Genomic DNA, 16,238 nt, shown 5'->3' with positions numbered 1-16,238 from the left:
TATTATTATTATTATTATTATTTGTATTATTTCGAAGCAGAACAAAAACAACTTAATCAGCTCATTTCATAGAATTAAACTTCAAGTTTCTCATCATGTCAGCTGGTGAAATAAAAAGGTTTTAAAAAAATAAATAATTGTTCGTTTGGACTGAAACGGACGGAACAACAATAATAATAATAATAATAATAATAATAATAATAACAACAATAATCCAGCTGGACAGTCTGCAGTAGCACAGCTACCTCAATCTGCTCAGTAAAACAGAAAACAACAGAAAACAACTACATATCCCAGAAGCCAGTGGGAGCTTCACAGTTATCGTCTTTTAAATCTGAACAATAAAATATGACTTTTCTGTTCGTCGACTGAAGAAATGTAATCAATATTAAAAAAAGAAATGTTAATTAAGCGTTTTAAACATGAGACTAATGAAACTGCTGGAGATGATTTTTAGTGACAGATTATTACTGACGTTAAAACTAAAGAGATTATTGATCGGACGTAGAGTCAAGTGCTACTTATAACTAATGAATTCATGTTTCACTAATCAAACTAACAACGAGCAAACTTTTATAGAAACTTTAACTCTAACGGACATTAATGAGTCTTTTATTTTGAAAGGTCTCATCTCTGGAGCCTGGTGTATCTCTATATATATTTCATATATATATAAACAGTTGAGAAAATGAAAATGTACCAAAATCTGATATTTCATGTCATTTTGTCTTCGTGCTCTTCTGCCAAAAAAATACAAAACACTTTGTTGTGACAGAATCTTTGATTTAGAAATGGAAACCTGACAGGAAGTCACATTAATTAACAAAATAAAAGGGCAAATTGTTCTTCTCACTGGAGACTTTTTCAAACACAAAGTAAATATTAGATAATTAATACATTTATACATATATATCCTGCTTAATTCTCCAAAAATCTTCCAATAACTTAATTTTTCGCAAATTATAATCTAGTCGTATATTTTGTATAACAATATTGTTTTAAAATAAATAAATACAAACATATTAATGACAATAAAGGGACTTTGTGTTTCTGTCAGATTTCAAACAGCATTAAATGCGACACAATTATAATTTTAAATAGAAAAATCACAAAACTTACTTTGGTGACGTCGAACATTTCTTCAACTTTTTTTATGAAAATATCTGGATCCTTAAATCTAAGAACTAAATAAGTTGGCATCATTGATTCTGTCCGACAAACTTCACTGTCAGCCGGTTTCAACGTTTATTTCACTTCATTTTTAACGAAGATGATTATTGTTGTTTTTAGATACTTTTTGAAAAATAGTGTCACTGATTTTATAGCCAAAAACATTGCCAAAGTGTTTTTTAACCTCCAAAAATAATGAAAAGAATCAGATACGGAAGATTTTGTTTTGATTTCTTTTGGTCACAAGAAGTTTATTAGAAGTTTATTTCTTTTCTGGACACAACGGGCTGTTTTCATTATAAATATGTCGCTGGTGCTCCTGAAAAATTAAATACGTTTCTGACCTTGAAGTAGTTTTTGGGGAAGCTGAGGTCGGATCAGCGGAACCAGCAGGGGGCGCTCTCCTCCGGCGGGAACTCCCACCGCGTTTAAACTGGAAACTTCACGTCAGGAAACGAGTCCCTGAAGGTCTCGTTTCACAGAAACTAAAAAGTCACGGAAGAAGAAAACTCGCTGATGTTCTCCTCACCATTTGCCTCCAGCAATGCATCATGGGAGCTGTAGTTGTTCCCCCGTTCCTCAGAGAGAGATCGGGGTTTTACTTCTATCTTTTCATTCATTCATCTGAAGAAGTTTCCAGCTGAAACTCGATGACGCCGTTCGTGTTGTGATTTGTGACTTCCTGTGACTTCCTGTCTTCCATCCAGAGCCGTAGACTAGACGATCAATTAGAGCCGATCGGTAGATTTATTGATTAGTAGCTGTGTACTAACGACACTCGGGGCTCCACCTTAACGAGTCACCAGCCAAAAAAACAAAACAAAAATCGCCGACTTAGTCGATGATGTCAGAGTTAAGTCTGAGCCCTGATGATGTCACCTGTGTTTCATTGACCTTTGACCCCTGTGAGGGTCTCCATGCTGTGATCACTGTGCTCGTCAACAACGCAATAAAACTAATCATTCATGCAAACAGCTGATCTGTCTCCATGGTTACTGGGTGTGTTTATTAAGTTTGAGTCAACAGAAAATGTTCAGCTTATTATTATACTTATTTATTTATTATATTATTGAATTATTACCATTGTACTTTATTATATTATTGAATTATTGTTATTATACTTTCCTATTATGTAATATAATAATATATATGTATTATTATTATACATATTATTATTATAATCAGGAAGTAGACGATAGGAAGTAGATGAGGACGAGAAATAGATGGAAGTAGGAAGTAGATGACAGGAAGTAGACCACAGGAAGTAGACCACAGGAAGTAGACGCGATAGGAAGTAGACGACAGGAAGTAGACCACAGGATGTAGACCACAGGATGTAGACCACAGGAAGTAGACGACAGGAAGTAGACGACAGGAAGTAGACCACAGGATGTAGACCACAGGATGTAGACCACAGGAAGTAGACGACAGGAAGTAGACGACAGGAAGTAGACCACAGGATGTAGACCACAGGAAGTAGACCACAGGATGTAGACCACAGGATGTAGACCCCAGGATGTAGACGACAGGAAGTAGATGACAGGATGTAGAAGACAGGAAGTAGATGACAGGATGTAGAAGACAAGAAGTAGATGACAGGAAGTAGACGACAGGATGTAGAAGACAGGAAGTAGACGACAGGAAGTAGACGACAGGAAGTAGATGACAGGATGTAGAAGACAGGAAGTATACGACAGGAAGTAGACGACAGGATGTAGAAGACAGGAAGTAGACGACAGGAAGTAGACGACAGGATGTAGAAGACAGGAAGTAGACGACAGGAAGTAGACGACAGGAAGTAGACGACAGGATGTAAACGAGGACAGGAAGTAGACGAGGACGAGACGGAGGCTGCAGTTCAATAGTCAACATTTCCTCCTAACATCTATCTCTAACCACTTCTCCTTAACCTCTTTAAAACGTCACGGTGTCAAGGAAAGAAGGGAAGGAGACTTCATGAGGAGTTAGGAAAAGACAACCGCGGAGTTTAGAGGATCAGACTTTCACTAACGACGTAGTTATGATGCGACGGCAGGAGAAGTTAGTGACGTCAGTCTGCAGAGGAGAAACTACAACGCTGTAGTCCATCTCTACCACAGTAAAGATCATCTTTAATACTTCATCCGTGTTCTTATAGTGTTCCTTCATGCAGACGATTTAAACAACCTGTTCATATATTACTTTATTAACATAAACAACCTGTTCATATATTACTTTATTAACAGTTCATATAATTATGAGTGCTTTCAACACATCCATAAGTTTCTTAAGCACTAAATAAACGTTACGAACAGCACAGCATGCAGCAGCTTTCCCGATGTTCTCTGCATCGCCGACACTGTACAAAAATGTAACACTCGCAAAAAAGCGCAAGTCTGTGATCCAGTCTGTGATCCAGTCTGTGATCCAGTCTGTGATCCAGTCTGTGATCCAGTCTGTGAGACGGCCAATGCTCGGCTGCGCCGTGTGGTGTTCAATGTACGGCTCACTTTTCCCCCAGAAAAAATATCCAAAACAACACTATATTGTTCTCAGTCACTATATTCTCAGTTTTTATAAGTATCAGAACACCGGCTAACTTACTGCCCTATAGTTGTTGTTTTTTTATTAATGTCAGCCTCAGTTTTTATGAATATCTGCTTACTTGTAGCTTCTATTTGTATGAATATCATAACACCAGCAAACCTATAGTCTCAGTTTAAGTACTGGGGAACTTTTGTATATCTTGCTGGGTTCTGTGTACTATTGCTGTTCTCTTTCAGGCCCTTTTTTCCCTCAGAAGTCTCAACTTGAAACACACTAAATCTTGTCAATAAGCCTGTTCATGATTTGTAAGCGACGAGGGTGTATCAGCAGAAATAAATCAGTCCAGTGTATATATACAAATATTCAAACACACCCCAATGTTATGACACACCTCTAAAATACATAGTTACCCCCACTTTTCAAATGACTCAAATGATATTTTTCAATCCCCCCCAAAAAAGAAATCCCCCACCCAAACATGGCATATATTTTTTAAAATGTGCACACGCACACCCTCGTGCACATTCGCGTGCACGGGGGTGTTACGCGCATTAATATACATTATATACTACTACTGAGTGACGTCACTAACCGCCTGCCGTCGCATCATAACTACGTCGTTAGTGAAAGTCTGATCCTCTAAACCCCGAGGTTGTCTTTTTATAACTCCTCATGAAGTCTCCTTCCCTTCTTTCCTTGACCCGTGACGTTTATACAGAGGTCAAGGAGAAGTTAGAGATAGACGTTTTGACTATTCGACTGCAGCCTCCGACAAAAGGACAGTATGAAGGACAGGAAGTAAACAACAGGAAGTAGACGACAGGAAGTAGACAAAGACAGGAAGTAGATGAGGACGAGAAGTATTCAATTCAATTCAGTTTATTTTATATAGCCCAACATCACAACTACAAATTTACCTCAGAGGGCTTTACAGTCTGTAACATAACATCCTGTCCCGGGACCTCACATCGGATCAGGAACAACTCCCCACATAAAGATAGTAAAAACCCTTTCACAGGGAAAACAGGAAGAAGCCTTCAGGAGAGCAACAGAGGAGGATCCCTCTCCCCGGATGGACAGAAGCAAAAGATGTCATGTGACCAGAATGAATAACTAACAGAGTTACAGCACATCACATGAATATGACAGAAATGATTCATATAATGAGTAGTAGGCATGGACCATGATCCATGAAGCAGAAGGAGGTAGAGGACGGGCATCAGCAGGGCCATGGCAGGAGGTAGGAGGCAGGATGTAGGAGGCAGGAGGTAGGAAGCAGGAGACAGGACCGGCTCCAGACAGTCACGATCCATAGAAACTTGAGGCGAGGAAGCATAGAGGCTCCCGGGAAGAGGTAGAGTTAGTAATGTGCTCTGAAGTGACAATAATTCATCCAAAGAGAGAAAGAGAAGATGAGAGTGGAAAGAAAGAAGAGAAGTGGAGAGAGGAGCTCAGTGTATCCTAAGATGTCCCCCAGCAGTTTAGGCCCTTAGCAGCATATCTAGGGGCTGGACCAGGTAAACCTGAGCCCCCCTAGATATGAGCTCTCTATAGGGTAATATGGTACTATAAGTTCTCTATGGGGTAATATGGTACTATAAGCTCTCTATGGGGTAATATGGTACTATGAGTTCTCTATAGGGTAATATGGTACTATAAGCTCTCTATGGGGTAATATGGTACTATGAGTTCTCTAGTGGGGTAATATGGTACTATAAGCTCTCTAGTGGGGTAATATGGTACTATGAGTTCTCTATAGGGTAATATGGTACTATGAGTTCTCTAGTGGGGTAATATGGTACTATAAGCTCTCTATGGGGTAATATGGTACTATAAGTTCTCTATAGGGTAATATGGTACTATAAGCTCTCTATGGGGTAATATGGTACTATAAGCTCTTTATGGGGTAATATGGTACTATGAGCTCTCTAGTGGGGTAATATGGTACTATAAGTTCTCTATAGGGTAATATGGTACTATGAGCTCTCTAGTGGGGTAATATGGTACTATAAGTTCTCTATAGGGTAATATGGTACTATAAGCTCTCTATGGGGTAATATGGTACTATGAGTTCTCTAGTGGGGTAATATGGTACTATAAGCTCTCTAGTGGGGTAATATGGTACTATGAGTTCTCTATAGGGTAATATGGTACTATGAGTTCTCTAGTGGGGTAATATGGTACTATAAGCTCTCTATAGGGTAATATGGTACTATAAGCTCTCTATGGGGTAATATGGTACTATAAGCTCTTTATGGGGTAATATGGTACTATGAGCTCTCTAGTGGGGTAATATGGTACTATGAGCTCTCTAGTGGGGTAATATATACGCTCCTTAAGATATGATGGCACGTCACCAGTTAACTAGACAAGGAAGTAGATGAGGACAGGAAGTAGACGACGTAGAAGAGGACAGCGACTGTGGGTCAGTGGTTAGCATGCCCATCTTTCAATCAGAGGATCAGTGGTTTGAACCCCGGCTCTGCTAGTAAACGTCGTTGTGTCCTTGAGACTCTTAAACCCCTAACTGCTCATGTAAGTCGCTTTGGATACAAGCATCTGCTAAATGTGAAGTAGACGAGGACAGTCCGTGGGGGTTTAAGTGGCGTTGTGATGGTAGAGTCTGGGAGAGACGTCCAGCCTCAACGTCTTTAAACAGCGCTGAACTTCTAGAAGACAGAAATACGACGTCGTCCTGCCGGCGTTCTCTTGGCCGGAGGTTCTCGGGTCGGCAGTGAAAGCCGATCCGGTGAGACGGAGCGGCTCAAACCGGTTCTAAAGCCGAGCGGCGTTCACGCCAACAGCTGCCGAAGAGCTAAGTTTAGACTCGAGGGACGAGGAGTACTCCCTCCCTCCACTGCAGGAAAAGTACTAATACGTGTATAAGAGATATTATGAACTGTATCTAATAAATAATATTAAAGATCATTGGGGGCGGAGCTCTTTGACTTTTCTACATGTGAACACGTTCTTCTTGTGTTTATTTTACATTCATTTAAGACACAAAGAAACAGTCGACTCAGCAAAAGCGTCTTTATTTCAGCACCTCATAAGTTGAGTTCACCCCAGACTTCCCATGATGCACCTGAACAGCACCCTCTAGATTTCAACAAGAGACAAAGAACATGAGAAAATAAAAACACAGAAGAAGAAAAGGTAGAAAGCCGTTTAAATACAGAAATAGTCGCACGAGGTTTGGTCTCAAGTTTATGTTTCAGCAGAAAGCATCAAGTCTGTAAATGAAACTAAAGTAATAATAAACGTACATTCAGGCTCAAACTAAGTGTTTCTGTCAGCAGAACTTCTCTAAACAAACAAAGTCCCGCTGGAACGAAAACGTGGAAAATAAACGTAAACGGACGGAGTGAGAACCTTGTGGACTCAACCGTCGTGACACGGGGGAACGAAGTCCGAGTCGGACCGGTTAGAGGAGACAGGATTTTCAAAATAAGAGCTGGTCGTTGTGAAGGATTCCAAATGTCTGCATGAACAGAATCAGAAAGCCACCGCAGTTCAGCAAACCGCCACAACAGGAAGTGGAGCCCTTCAACTTCCTGTCTTGAGGTTTAGTTCAGATTATTTAAACCACTTTTCGGATGGACGGTCAGTGAAAAACTTACATTTATTTGTTTTGAACCGACGGCGTCGTTTTATTATTAATATCCCAGAGCCGGGGAAAAAGTTTAGGAAAAAGATTCAGAGAGTCTATAATAATATATATTATTTTTAAAAGGACCGTTGGTGATTTTAGCCCAGAATCATCATCATCATCATCATCTTCAGGGTTCTTCTCTCTGAATCTTCGTTCCTGTTTTCAGACGTTTTAAAGCCGAAGATCTCAAAACAAAAAGCATTGAACCGTAAACCATAAAACTGATAAACCCCCCCAAAAAAAACACGAATAACAAAAAGAAAAACGTTCAAACCGTGTTGATGATGATAAAGCTCAGAGAATCTGAAACGTGGAATATTTAAACTCGAGTTCAAGTCTTAAGAGCGTGGAATAAAAACCATCAGATTTCACGTTTCTCAGTAAATAAACTCAACGTGAAAAAGAAAAAAGTTTCACAAACGAGCGACGAGGTTTTCTCTTGAAGCTCCGACACATGATGGACATTTATATATTTTAACCACGTAGAATAACCGAATCACATCGTCTACGACCCAGAACAGAAGTGACGTCACGCCGGTGGAAACCGTCTCCGTTCTTCTCAGTCCGACTTCTTGTCGCTGGTGGCCTGCAGACAGAAAACAGGGCGGTAAAAACACGATAGAGGAGGCAGCAGACGGCTCTGTGATTGGTCGCCTTCAACAAGACGAGGACGTAGTCGATGAAGCCTCTAGTTCAGCGTTACGGCCGTCGCCATCTTGGTTTTTTTGCAACCAGTGAACAGGAAGTGACCATATGTGGACTGAGGAGTGACATAGAGACCTGTCAATCACCTTTAGCCCCGCCCCTAAAGCGTCTGTTTGACTCTAAATGAACATCATGCTGTATTGAAGAAGACTTGAAACTAGAGATTGAGACATAAAGTAATGACAATAAATAACCTGAACTCTTGTGTGTGTGTGTGTGTGTGTGAGTGTGTGCGTTACCAGCAGTTTGCTGTGTTCGTCCAGCAGGCGGTCGTACTCCATCGTCAGATTCTCCGCTTGTTTCTTCATCGCACGAACGTCACTGTCCGACTTCTGCAGCGCTGCAAACAACAACAGTTTAAGGTTAACATCACAGTGAAGACCTTTACATCGAGTAGAACACGTGACCACCAGTGTGAACTAACCAGTGTTGGTTCTCCGTTAGCACCGCTAACGGAGAACCAACAGGAGGAGAGCTAGTAACGTTAGCAGCGACAGAGTACTTCATCGTGGTACTTTTCCTCTCAGTAGAGGACCAGAGTACTTCATCATGGTACTTTTCCTCTCAGTAGAGGACCAGAGTACTTCATCGTGGTACTTTTCCTCTCAGTAGAGGACCAGAGTACTTCCTTGTGGTACTTTTCCTCTCAGTAGAGGACCAGAGTACTTCATCGTGGTACTTTTCCTCTCAGTAGAGGACCAGAGTACTTCCTCCTCACCTTTCTTGGAGGCGTCCAGCTCCTCCTTCAGGTTCTCCAGCGCCTCCTTCAGGTCCTTGCTCTCCTCCTGCGGGGCGCCGCCCTTCTTCCCGCCCGCCGGCGGCTCGACTCCGGCTTCACGAAGTTTCTGTTGAGACGAAAGAAAAAAAAAAGTTTTACATTGAACGTTGTTTATTTCCTCAAAAAGTTTCCTCAAACTTTAACGTTTAAAAATATAATAAACATTATTGGGCGCCGCAGAGCGCACACTAATACCCGTGAAGAAGAGTTGGTCTGAGGCCAGCAGCTGCTCATAACTCATGCTGCTCTCTGATTGGCTGACGGGGAGACGGCTACGTGGGAGTTAAACTACATTATTATTAATAATGTACATCATTATATGTTATTAATAATATATATCATTATATATTATTAATAACACCACAATAAGACTTTAGGCTCATTATGTTGGAACCTTTCACTTTTAAATGGTTTCCTTCGTCTCGTGTTAATAATCACTGATCATACAGAGAGATATTTTGTAATATTTTATATATAAATGATTTTTTTTTATATACACATAAATATGTATTTATAAATAAATACATATACAAAGCAGCTGAAGTTTGGGGAGAAGTGTTTGAGAGGATGTTTTTGTTTGAGTCGACAAACTGTATGAACTCATTAAACTACAGAAGAAGTAGTAGAGAAAGTAGTATTAGTAGTAACAGTAGTAGTAGAGGAAGTAACAGTAGTATTAGTAGTAACAGTAGTATTAGTAGTAACAGTAGTATTAGTACAGGAAGTAACAGCAGTAGTAGAGGAAGTAACAGTAGTATTAGTAGTAACAGTAGTATTAGTAGTAACAGTAGTATTAGTACAGGAAGTAACAGTAGTATTAGTACAGGAAGTAACAGTAGTAGTAGAGGAAGTAACAGTAGTATTATTATTATTAGTAGTAGTAGTAGTAGAGGAAGTAACAGTAGTATTAGTACAGGAAGTAACAGTAGTAGTAGTATTAGTTGTAGTAGTAGTAGTAGTATTAGTCGTAGTAGTAGTAGTAGTAGTAGTAACAGTAGTAGTAGTAGTAGTAGTAGTAACAGTAGTAGAGGTCGTAACAGTAGTAGTAGTATTAGTCGTAGTAGTAGTATTAGTCGTAGTAGTAGAGGTAGTAACAGTAGTAGTAGTAGTAGTAGTAACAGTAGTAGTAGTAGTAGTAACAGTAGTAGTAGTAGTAACAGTAGTAGTAACAGTAGTAGTAACAGTAGTAGTAGAGGTAGTAACAGTAGTAGTAGTAGTAACAGTAGTAGTAACAGTAGTAGTAGTAACAGTAGTAGTAGTAACAGTAGTAGTAGTAACAGTAGTAGTAGTAGTAACAGTAGTAGTAACAGTAGTAGTAGTAGTAACAGTAGTAGTAACAGTAGTAGTAGTAACAGTAGTAGTAGTAGTAGCAACAGTAGTAGTAGTAGTAGTAGTAGTAACAGTAGTAGTAACAGTAGTAGTAACAGTAGTAGTAGTAGTAGAGGTAGTAACAGTAGTAGTAGTAGTAACAGTAGTAGTAGTAGTAACAGTAGCAGTAGTAACAGTAGCAGTAGTAACAGTAGCAGTAGTAGTAGTAGTAGTAACAGTAGTAGTAACAGTAGCAGTAGTAACAGTAGCAGTAGTAACAGTAGCAGTAACAGTAGTAGTAGTAGTAGAGGTAGTAACAGTAGTAGTAGTAGTAACAGTAGTAGTAGTAGTAACAGTAGTAGTAGTAGTAACAGTAGTAGTAGTAACAGTAGTAGTAGTAGCAACAGTAGTAGCAACAGTAGTAGTAGTAGTAGTAACAGTAGTAGCAACAGTAGTAGTAGTAGTAGTAACAGTAGTAGTAGTAGTAACAGTAGTAGTAGTAACAGTAGTAGTAGTAACAGTAGTAGTAGTAACAGTAGTATTAGTAGTAACAGTAGTATTAGTAGAGGAAGTAACAGTAGTAGTAGAGGAAGTAACAGTAGTAGTAGAGGAAGTAACAGTAGTATTATTATTATTATTATTATTATTATTATTATTATTAGTAGTAGAGGAAGTAACAGTAGTATTAGTACAGGAAGTAACAGTAGTAGTAGTATTAGTCGTAGTAGTAGTAGTAGTAGTATTAGTCGTAGTAGTAGAGGTAGTAACAGTAGTAGTAGTAGTAGTAGTAGTAACAGTAGTAGTAGTAACAGTAGTAGTAACAGTAGTAGTAGTAACAGTAGTAGTAGTAGTACCAGTAGTAGTAGTAGTAGCAACAGTAGTAGTAACAGTAGTAGTAGTAGTAGTAACAGTAGTAGTAGTAGTAGCAGTAGTAGTAACAGTAGTAGAGGTCGTAACAGTAGTAGTAGTATTAGTCGTAGTATTAGTCGTAGTAGTAGAGGTAGTAACAGTAGTAGAAGTAGTAACAGTAGTAGTAGTAGTAGTAACAGTAGTAGTAGTAGTAACAGTAGTAGTAACAGTAGTAGTAACAGTAGTAGTAGTAACAGTAGCAGTAGTAACAGTAGCAGTAGTAGTAGTAGTAGTAGTAACAGTAACAGTAGTAGTAACAGTAGTAGCAGCAGTAGTAGCAGTAGTAACAGTAGCAACAGTAGCAGTAGTAGTAGTAGTAGTAAAAGTAACAGTAGTAGTAACAGTAGCAGTAGTAACAGTAGCAGTAGTAACAGTAGCAGTAGTAACAGTAGTAGTAGTAGTAACAGTAGCAGTAGTAACAGTAGCAGTAGTAACAGTAGTAGTAGTAACAGTAGTAGTAGTAACAGTAGTAGTAGTAGTAACAGTAGTAGTAGTAGTAACAGTAGTAGCAACAGTAGTAGTAGTAGTAGTAACAGTAGTAGTAGTAACAGTAGTAGTAGTAACAGTAGTAGTAGTAGTAACAGTAGTAGTAGTAGCAACAGTAGTAGCAACAGTAGTAGTAGTAGCAGTAGTAACAGTAGCAGTAGTAGTAGCAGTAGTAACAGTAGTAGCAGTAGTAACAGTAGTAGTAACAGTAGTAGTAGAGGTAGTAACAGTAGTAGTAGTAGTAGTAGTAGTAGTAACAGTAGTAGTAGTAGTAGTAGTAACAGTAGTAGTAGTAACAGTAGTAGTAGTATTAACAGTAGTAGTAGTAGTAACAGTAGTAGCAACAGTAGTAGTAGTAGTAGTAGTAACAGTAGTAGTAGTAACAGTAGTAGTAGTAACAGTAGTAGCAACAGTAGTAGTAGTAGTAGTAACAGTAGTAGTAACAGTAGTAGTAGTAACAGTAGTAGTAGTAGTAACAGTAGTAGTAGTAGTAGTAGTAACAGTAGTAGTAGTAGTAGTAACAGTAGTAGTAGTAGTAACAGTAGTAGTAGTAGTAACAGTAGTAACAGTAGTAGTAGTAACAGTAGTAGTAGTAACAGTAGTAGTAGTAACAGTAGTAGTAGTAGTAGTAGCAGTAGTAGTAGTAGTAACAGTAGTAGTAACAGTAGTAGTAGTAGTAGTAGTAGTAACAGTAGTAGCAGTAGTAACAGTAGTAGTAGTAACAGTAGTAGTAGTAACAGTAGTAGTAGCAGTAGTAGTAGTAGTAGTAGTAACAGTAGTAACAGTAGTAGTAACAGTAGTAGTAACAGTAGTAGTAGTAGTAGTAGTAACAGTAGTAGTAGTAACAGTAGTAGTAGTAACAGTAGTAGTAGTAACAGTAGTAGTAGTAACAGTAGTAGTAGCAGCAGTAGTACAACAAGGTGACAGGAAGCTTCACTTTCCGTTGCGTTTCAGACGTTATTGACGCTGTGAGTTTAGACTCAACAGAAGTATTTCAGACTCAACAGAAGTATTTTAGAGAACAGATGTTATCTAAATAATAAAACGTTTTGGTTCAAAACTACGAAGTGGTTCAGATTAAATTATTGATTTGTTTCAGATTAAATTTTAATAACTAGAAGAAGCCTCAAAGATGCTCTGAACGACAGAGCACTCTGCTGGACTACAGAACCCTCAGAGTGACGCCTCTTCATCACAAACTATCTCTGAGGACAAAGAAGATGTAGCCTGCATACGTTACCGTGACAACTACACACGACTGGCAGATTAATTGATTATCAGCTGCAGGTACAGTTAACCTCAGTCTGGACCCTAAAGGACAATTATGTGTTTTAATATATTAGTCTTTCATTCATTAACGGATAAAATACACTTTTATGATTTAAATGCCTCAAAGATGACAACACACACGTGTGTGTGTGTGTGTGTGTGTGTGTGTGTGTGTTCACATGAGGATAACTGACCTTCGATGCTCCAGACACTTTTAATTATTAAAATAAAATTTATAATCTAAATATACATTAAGTGCACCTCTAAATAAAGAAGCAACACGATAACCTTAACAGCGAATCTCTTGTGGTGTCTAAACATGCTGAAAACTATGAGACGTAAACTATATGAGACGTTTCAGTTCTTTAAGACGTGTTGCTGCAAAACATCCAAAAACTTCCACGACTTCAGTGTGTAAAAAAAAATAAAATAATTATATATATATATATATATATATATATATATGCGTGTGTGTAAGAGTGTGTGTGTGTATGTAAGAGTGTGTGTGTGTGTGTATGTAAGAGTGTGTGTGTGTGTCACATGCAGATGAAGCCATCTCTCCTTTTAGCAACAGAAGACTGTGATCTTTTCACCTCGTAGAAACATCGGTCAGATTACCTGTGTGTGTGTGTGTGTGTGTGTGCATGTATAAATGTGTGTGTATGTGTGTCCACACTGTGACTGAGACAAAGTGTGCATCTCTGAACATGTGCAGTGTTTATGCAGCTCTAGATCAGTGCTGCCCCCCACTGGTGAGCTGAAGGAACAGCAGCGTCTCGTTAAACACACGTGTGTGCGTGTGTAAATGTGTGTGTGTTAATACGTGTGTGTGTCACCTCCTGCAGCAGCTCGTTGTCCTCCATGTACTTCTTGGCGGCGCTGCTGGCGCCCTCCGCCTGCCTCTTGAAGGCCTCGTTGGACGCCATGAGCGTGGCCTGCTGGGACAGCAGGGTGGCGAGCCGGCGCAGCAGGCTGTAACCACGGAGACGGAAAGGGGGCGGAGTCAGAGCCACAGCGAAAACACAAATATATTAAACAAAATCAACCTGCAAAGTCTCACCTTCACTTTGCGATTAAACAACATTTTACAAAAATTTGAAAACAATATAATTCATATTATACAAGTTCTGTGGTCACATGACTGTTGGTCACATGACATCATAGTGTCACTGAGGAGCTCAGAGTTGAATGTTTTTAACACAATCTGATTAAAGTGAACTGTTTATTTGAGGAGATTTTAAAAAGAGACACGAAGAATAAAATGTTTTTGATGCGTTCAAGGACCGTTTTTATTGTTTTTTTACAGTTTCTGCCTGAGAAACGTAGATTTGGGGATTCTTCCAAAACAATAATATGCTTTTTTTTTTAGGTTCAGAGGGTCGTGAACCTAAAGAAGATTATAACGGTTAGTGTTTGTTTTTGTAGAATAAAACATGAACAGAGGGGCAAGTACAACCTGGTGTGTGTGTGTGTCATCCGTCACACAGTAATGTCTCAACACATTATACACCACCCAATATAGCCACACACACACACACACACACACACACACACACACACACCAGCTGAGGGGTGTGTGTGATGACGTCATGGTGGGAGGAGCTCCTACATGTTGAACTCTGAACTTTAAAGGTTTCCTGTTGAATAACTTCTGAACCGACAACACAGAGGAGGAACTAAACAAACAGACGGCAGTTTAAATATAAATATAAATAAAAAAGGAACACGCAGAACGAACGACAGATTCATAAAAAGTCAGAATTCATGTTTTGTTCGTTCTCGTCACGCAAACTACTTTCAAAACGCTCGTTTTCTGAATGGAGTTTTGTTCGACCGATGCTATGCTAAGCTACGCTAACATTGTAGCAGCTCAATGAACAATATCAGAGGCGTAAATCATCGTGAATCTTTAAAGAACATATCATTAGTTTCCCCAGACTGACGGGAGGAAAAGGGACGGTTAGTTCAGGACCATCAGGTGTTTCCCGGCGCTCCCAATATGGCCGCCGGCTGCTTCACGCGCCTGAAATAGTCTCCAGCTGCCGGCGCTTCAGACTTGTGCTGCGGTTTGAATTTCTCCCTCTGAGCCACAGAGCAGCCGTCTGTGAAACGGGCTCGGTCTAAACGGGCCCGGTCTATACGCTGGAGTCTCTGTTACAGCAGCTGCTGGGCGCCGTCGCCCCCTGCAGGCCGCGCGCCACCACCGCACCCGTCATGCGGGTGTCACAGGTTTCATGTATTGATTATGATTTGGGAGAATAACTTAAATACAAAAAAGGCAAAGAGTTTTTCATGCATCAATAATTTAAATAATTCCAGAAGCATGAAGAAGAAACGTCAGCCAATCAGAGGCCGAGGCCAAGTCAGCCCTATGAGCGCCGTCCAATCAGGAGCAGGCTGGAGGATTTACACTGTACAGAGTGTGTGTTTGGCAATACACACACACACACACAGTAACCCACACAGTCTCACACACAGCTGCTCATTCTTTCCATCTTACTGTAAAATTCCTCTGCATTTAGAACAGTCTGTCGCTCTGTGTGTGTGTGTGTGTGTGTGTGTGTGTGTGTGTGTGTGTGTGTGTGTGTGTGTGTGTGTGTGTGTGTGTCTCTCTCACAGGCACAGCAGCAGGGCGAAGCCGGCAATGTACTCGTTCCTCTGAGCTCTGAACAGCTTCATGTGAATGTGTTCGATGGCCGTCGGGTTGTTGGTAAGATCCACCTTCTCCGTCACGCTGTACTTCCTCACCTCACGGAACGCATCTACACACACACACACACACACACACACACACACACACACAAAGATATCAGTCTGTATATAAGAGGATGGTGGTCAGGAGAGAGAATGCAGCTTTAAGACTTTGAAGACAGAAATAAAGAGAAGATAATTCATGATCACTATTTCCCAGTAGAACCTTACTGAGAGAGAGAGAGAGATAGATAGATAGATAGATAGATAGATAGATAGATAGATATAAATAATAGTTATTATTGCGTACCGATGAGCAGGAACACCAGGATGGCGATGGCCACCATGAAGGACGTGTTGCCATAGAGAGCGATGGTCTGGATGATCCTGGACTTGAAGATCTTACTCCACCTGGAGAGAGAACAGGAAGTGAAGCAGAACTACAGCGAGATGGAGCTCTGGCGCCACCTAGTGGCACACACCTCTACACAGACACACACACCTACATACACACACACACACACACACACACACACGTTGAAGTTTCTGAAATAAAAAACACTGAAAGTTGTCGAGCCAAGATTTAAATTTGGTGTTTGACATTTAAAATCTGCTCAGGGGCCGGGTCTAGTCTATTAGGGGTCTAGTCTACTAGGGGTCTAGTCTGCTGGGGGTCTAGTCTGCTGGGGGTCTAGTCTGCTGGGGGGCCAGGTCTAGTCTGCTATGGGTCCAGTCTGCTGAGGG

General features: G+C 40.1%; 1 protein-coding gene across 1 annotated transcript in view; it reads right to left on the bottom strand.

Annotated features, from left to right (window-relative positions):
- Positions 1-6,715: 6,715 nt before the first annotated feature.
- The window catches only part of bcap31 (B cell receptor associated protein 31), an 11,886-nt gene continuing 2,363 nt past the window's right edge, over positions 6,716-16,238 (bottom strand). The window contains exons 3-8 of the mRNA XM_079226107.1: positions 15,805-15,905; positions 15,421-15,565; positions 13,640-13,775; positions 8,772-8,898; positions 8,293-8,393; positions 6,716-7,934 (exon numbers count right to left, since the gene is read on the bottom strand). Coding sequence (XP_079082233.1) covers positions 7,908-7,934; positions 8,293-8,393; positions 8,772-8,898; positions 13,640-13,775; positions 15,421-15,565; positions 15,805-15,905 — 637 coding nt within the window. The 3' untranslated portion in view covers positions 6,716-7,907. The remainder of the gene's footprint in view (positions 7,935-8,292; positions 8,394-8,771; positions 8,899-13,639; positions 13,776-15,420; positions 15,566-15,804; positions 15,906-16,238) is intronic.

Source organism: Taurulus bubalis (assembly GCF_910589615.1).
Source record: "Taurulus bubalis genome assembly, chromosome: 11".
In the NCBI taxonomy this organism is placed as follows: Eukaryota; Metazoa; Chordata; class Actinopteri; order Perciformes; family Cottidae; genus Taurulus; species Taurulus bubalis.
This window is presented reverse-complemented; position numbering and strand designations above follow the sequence as displayed.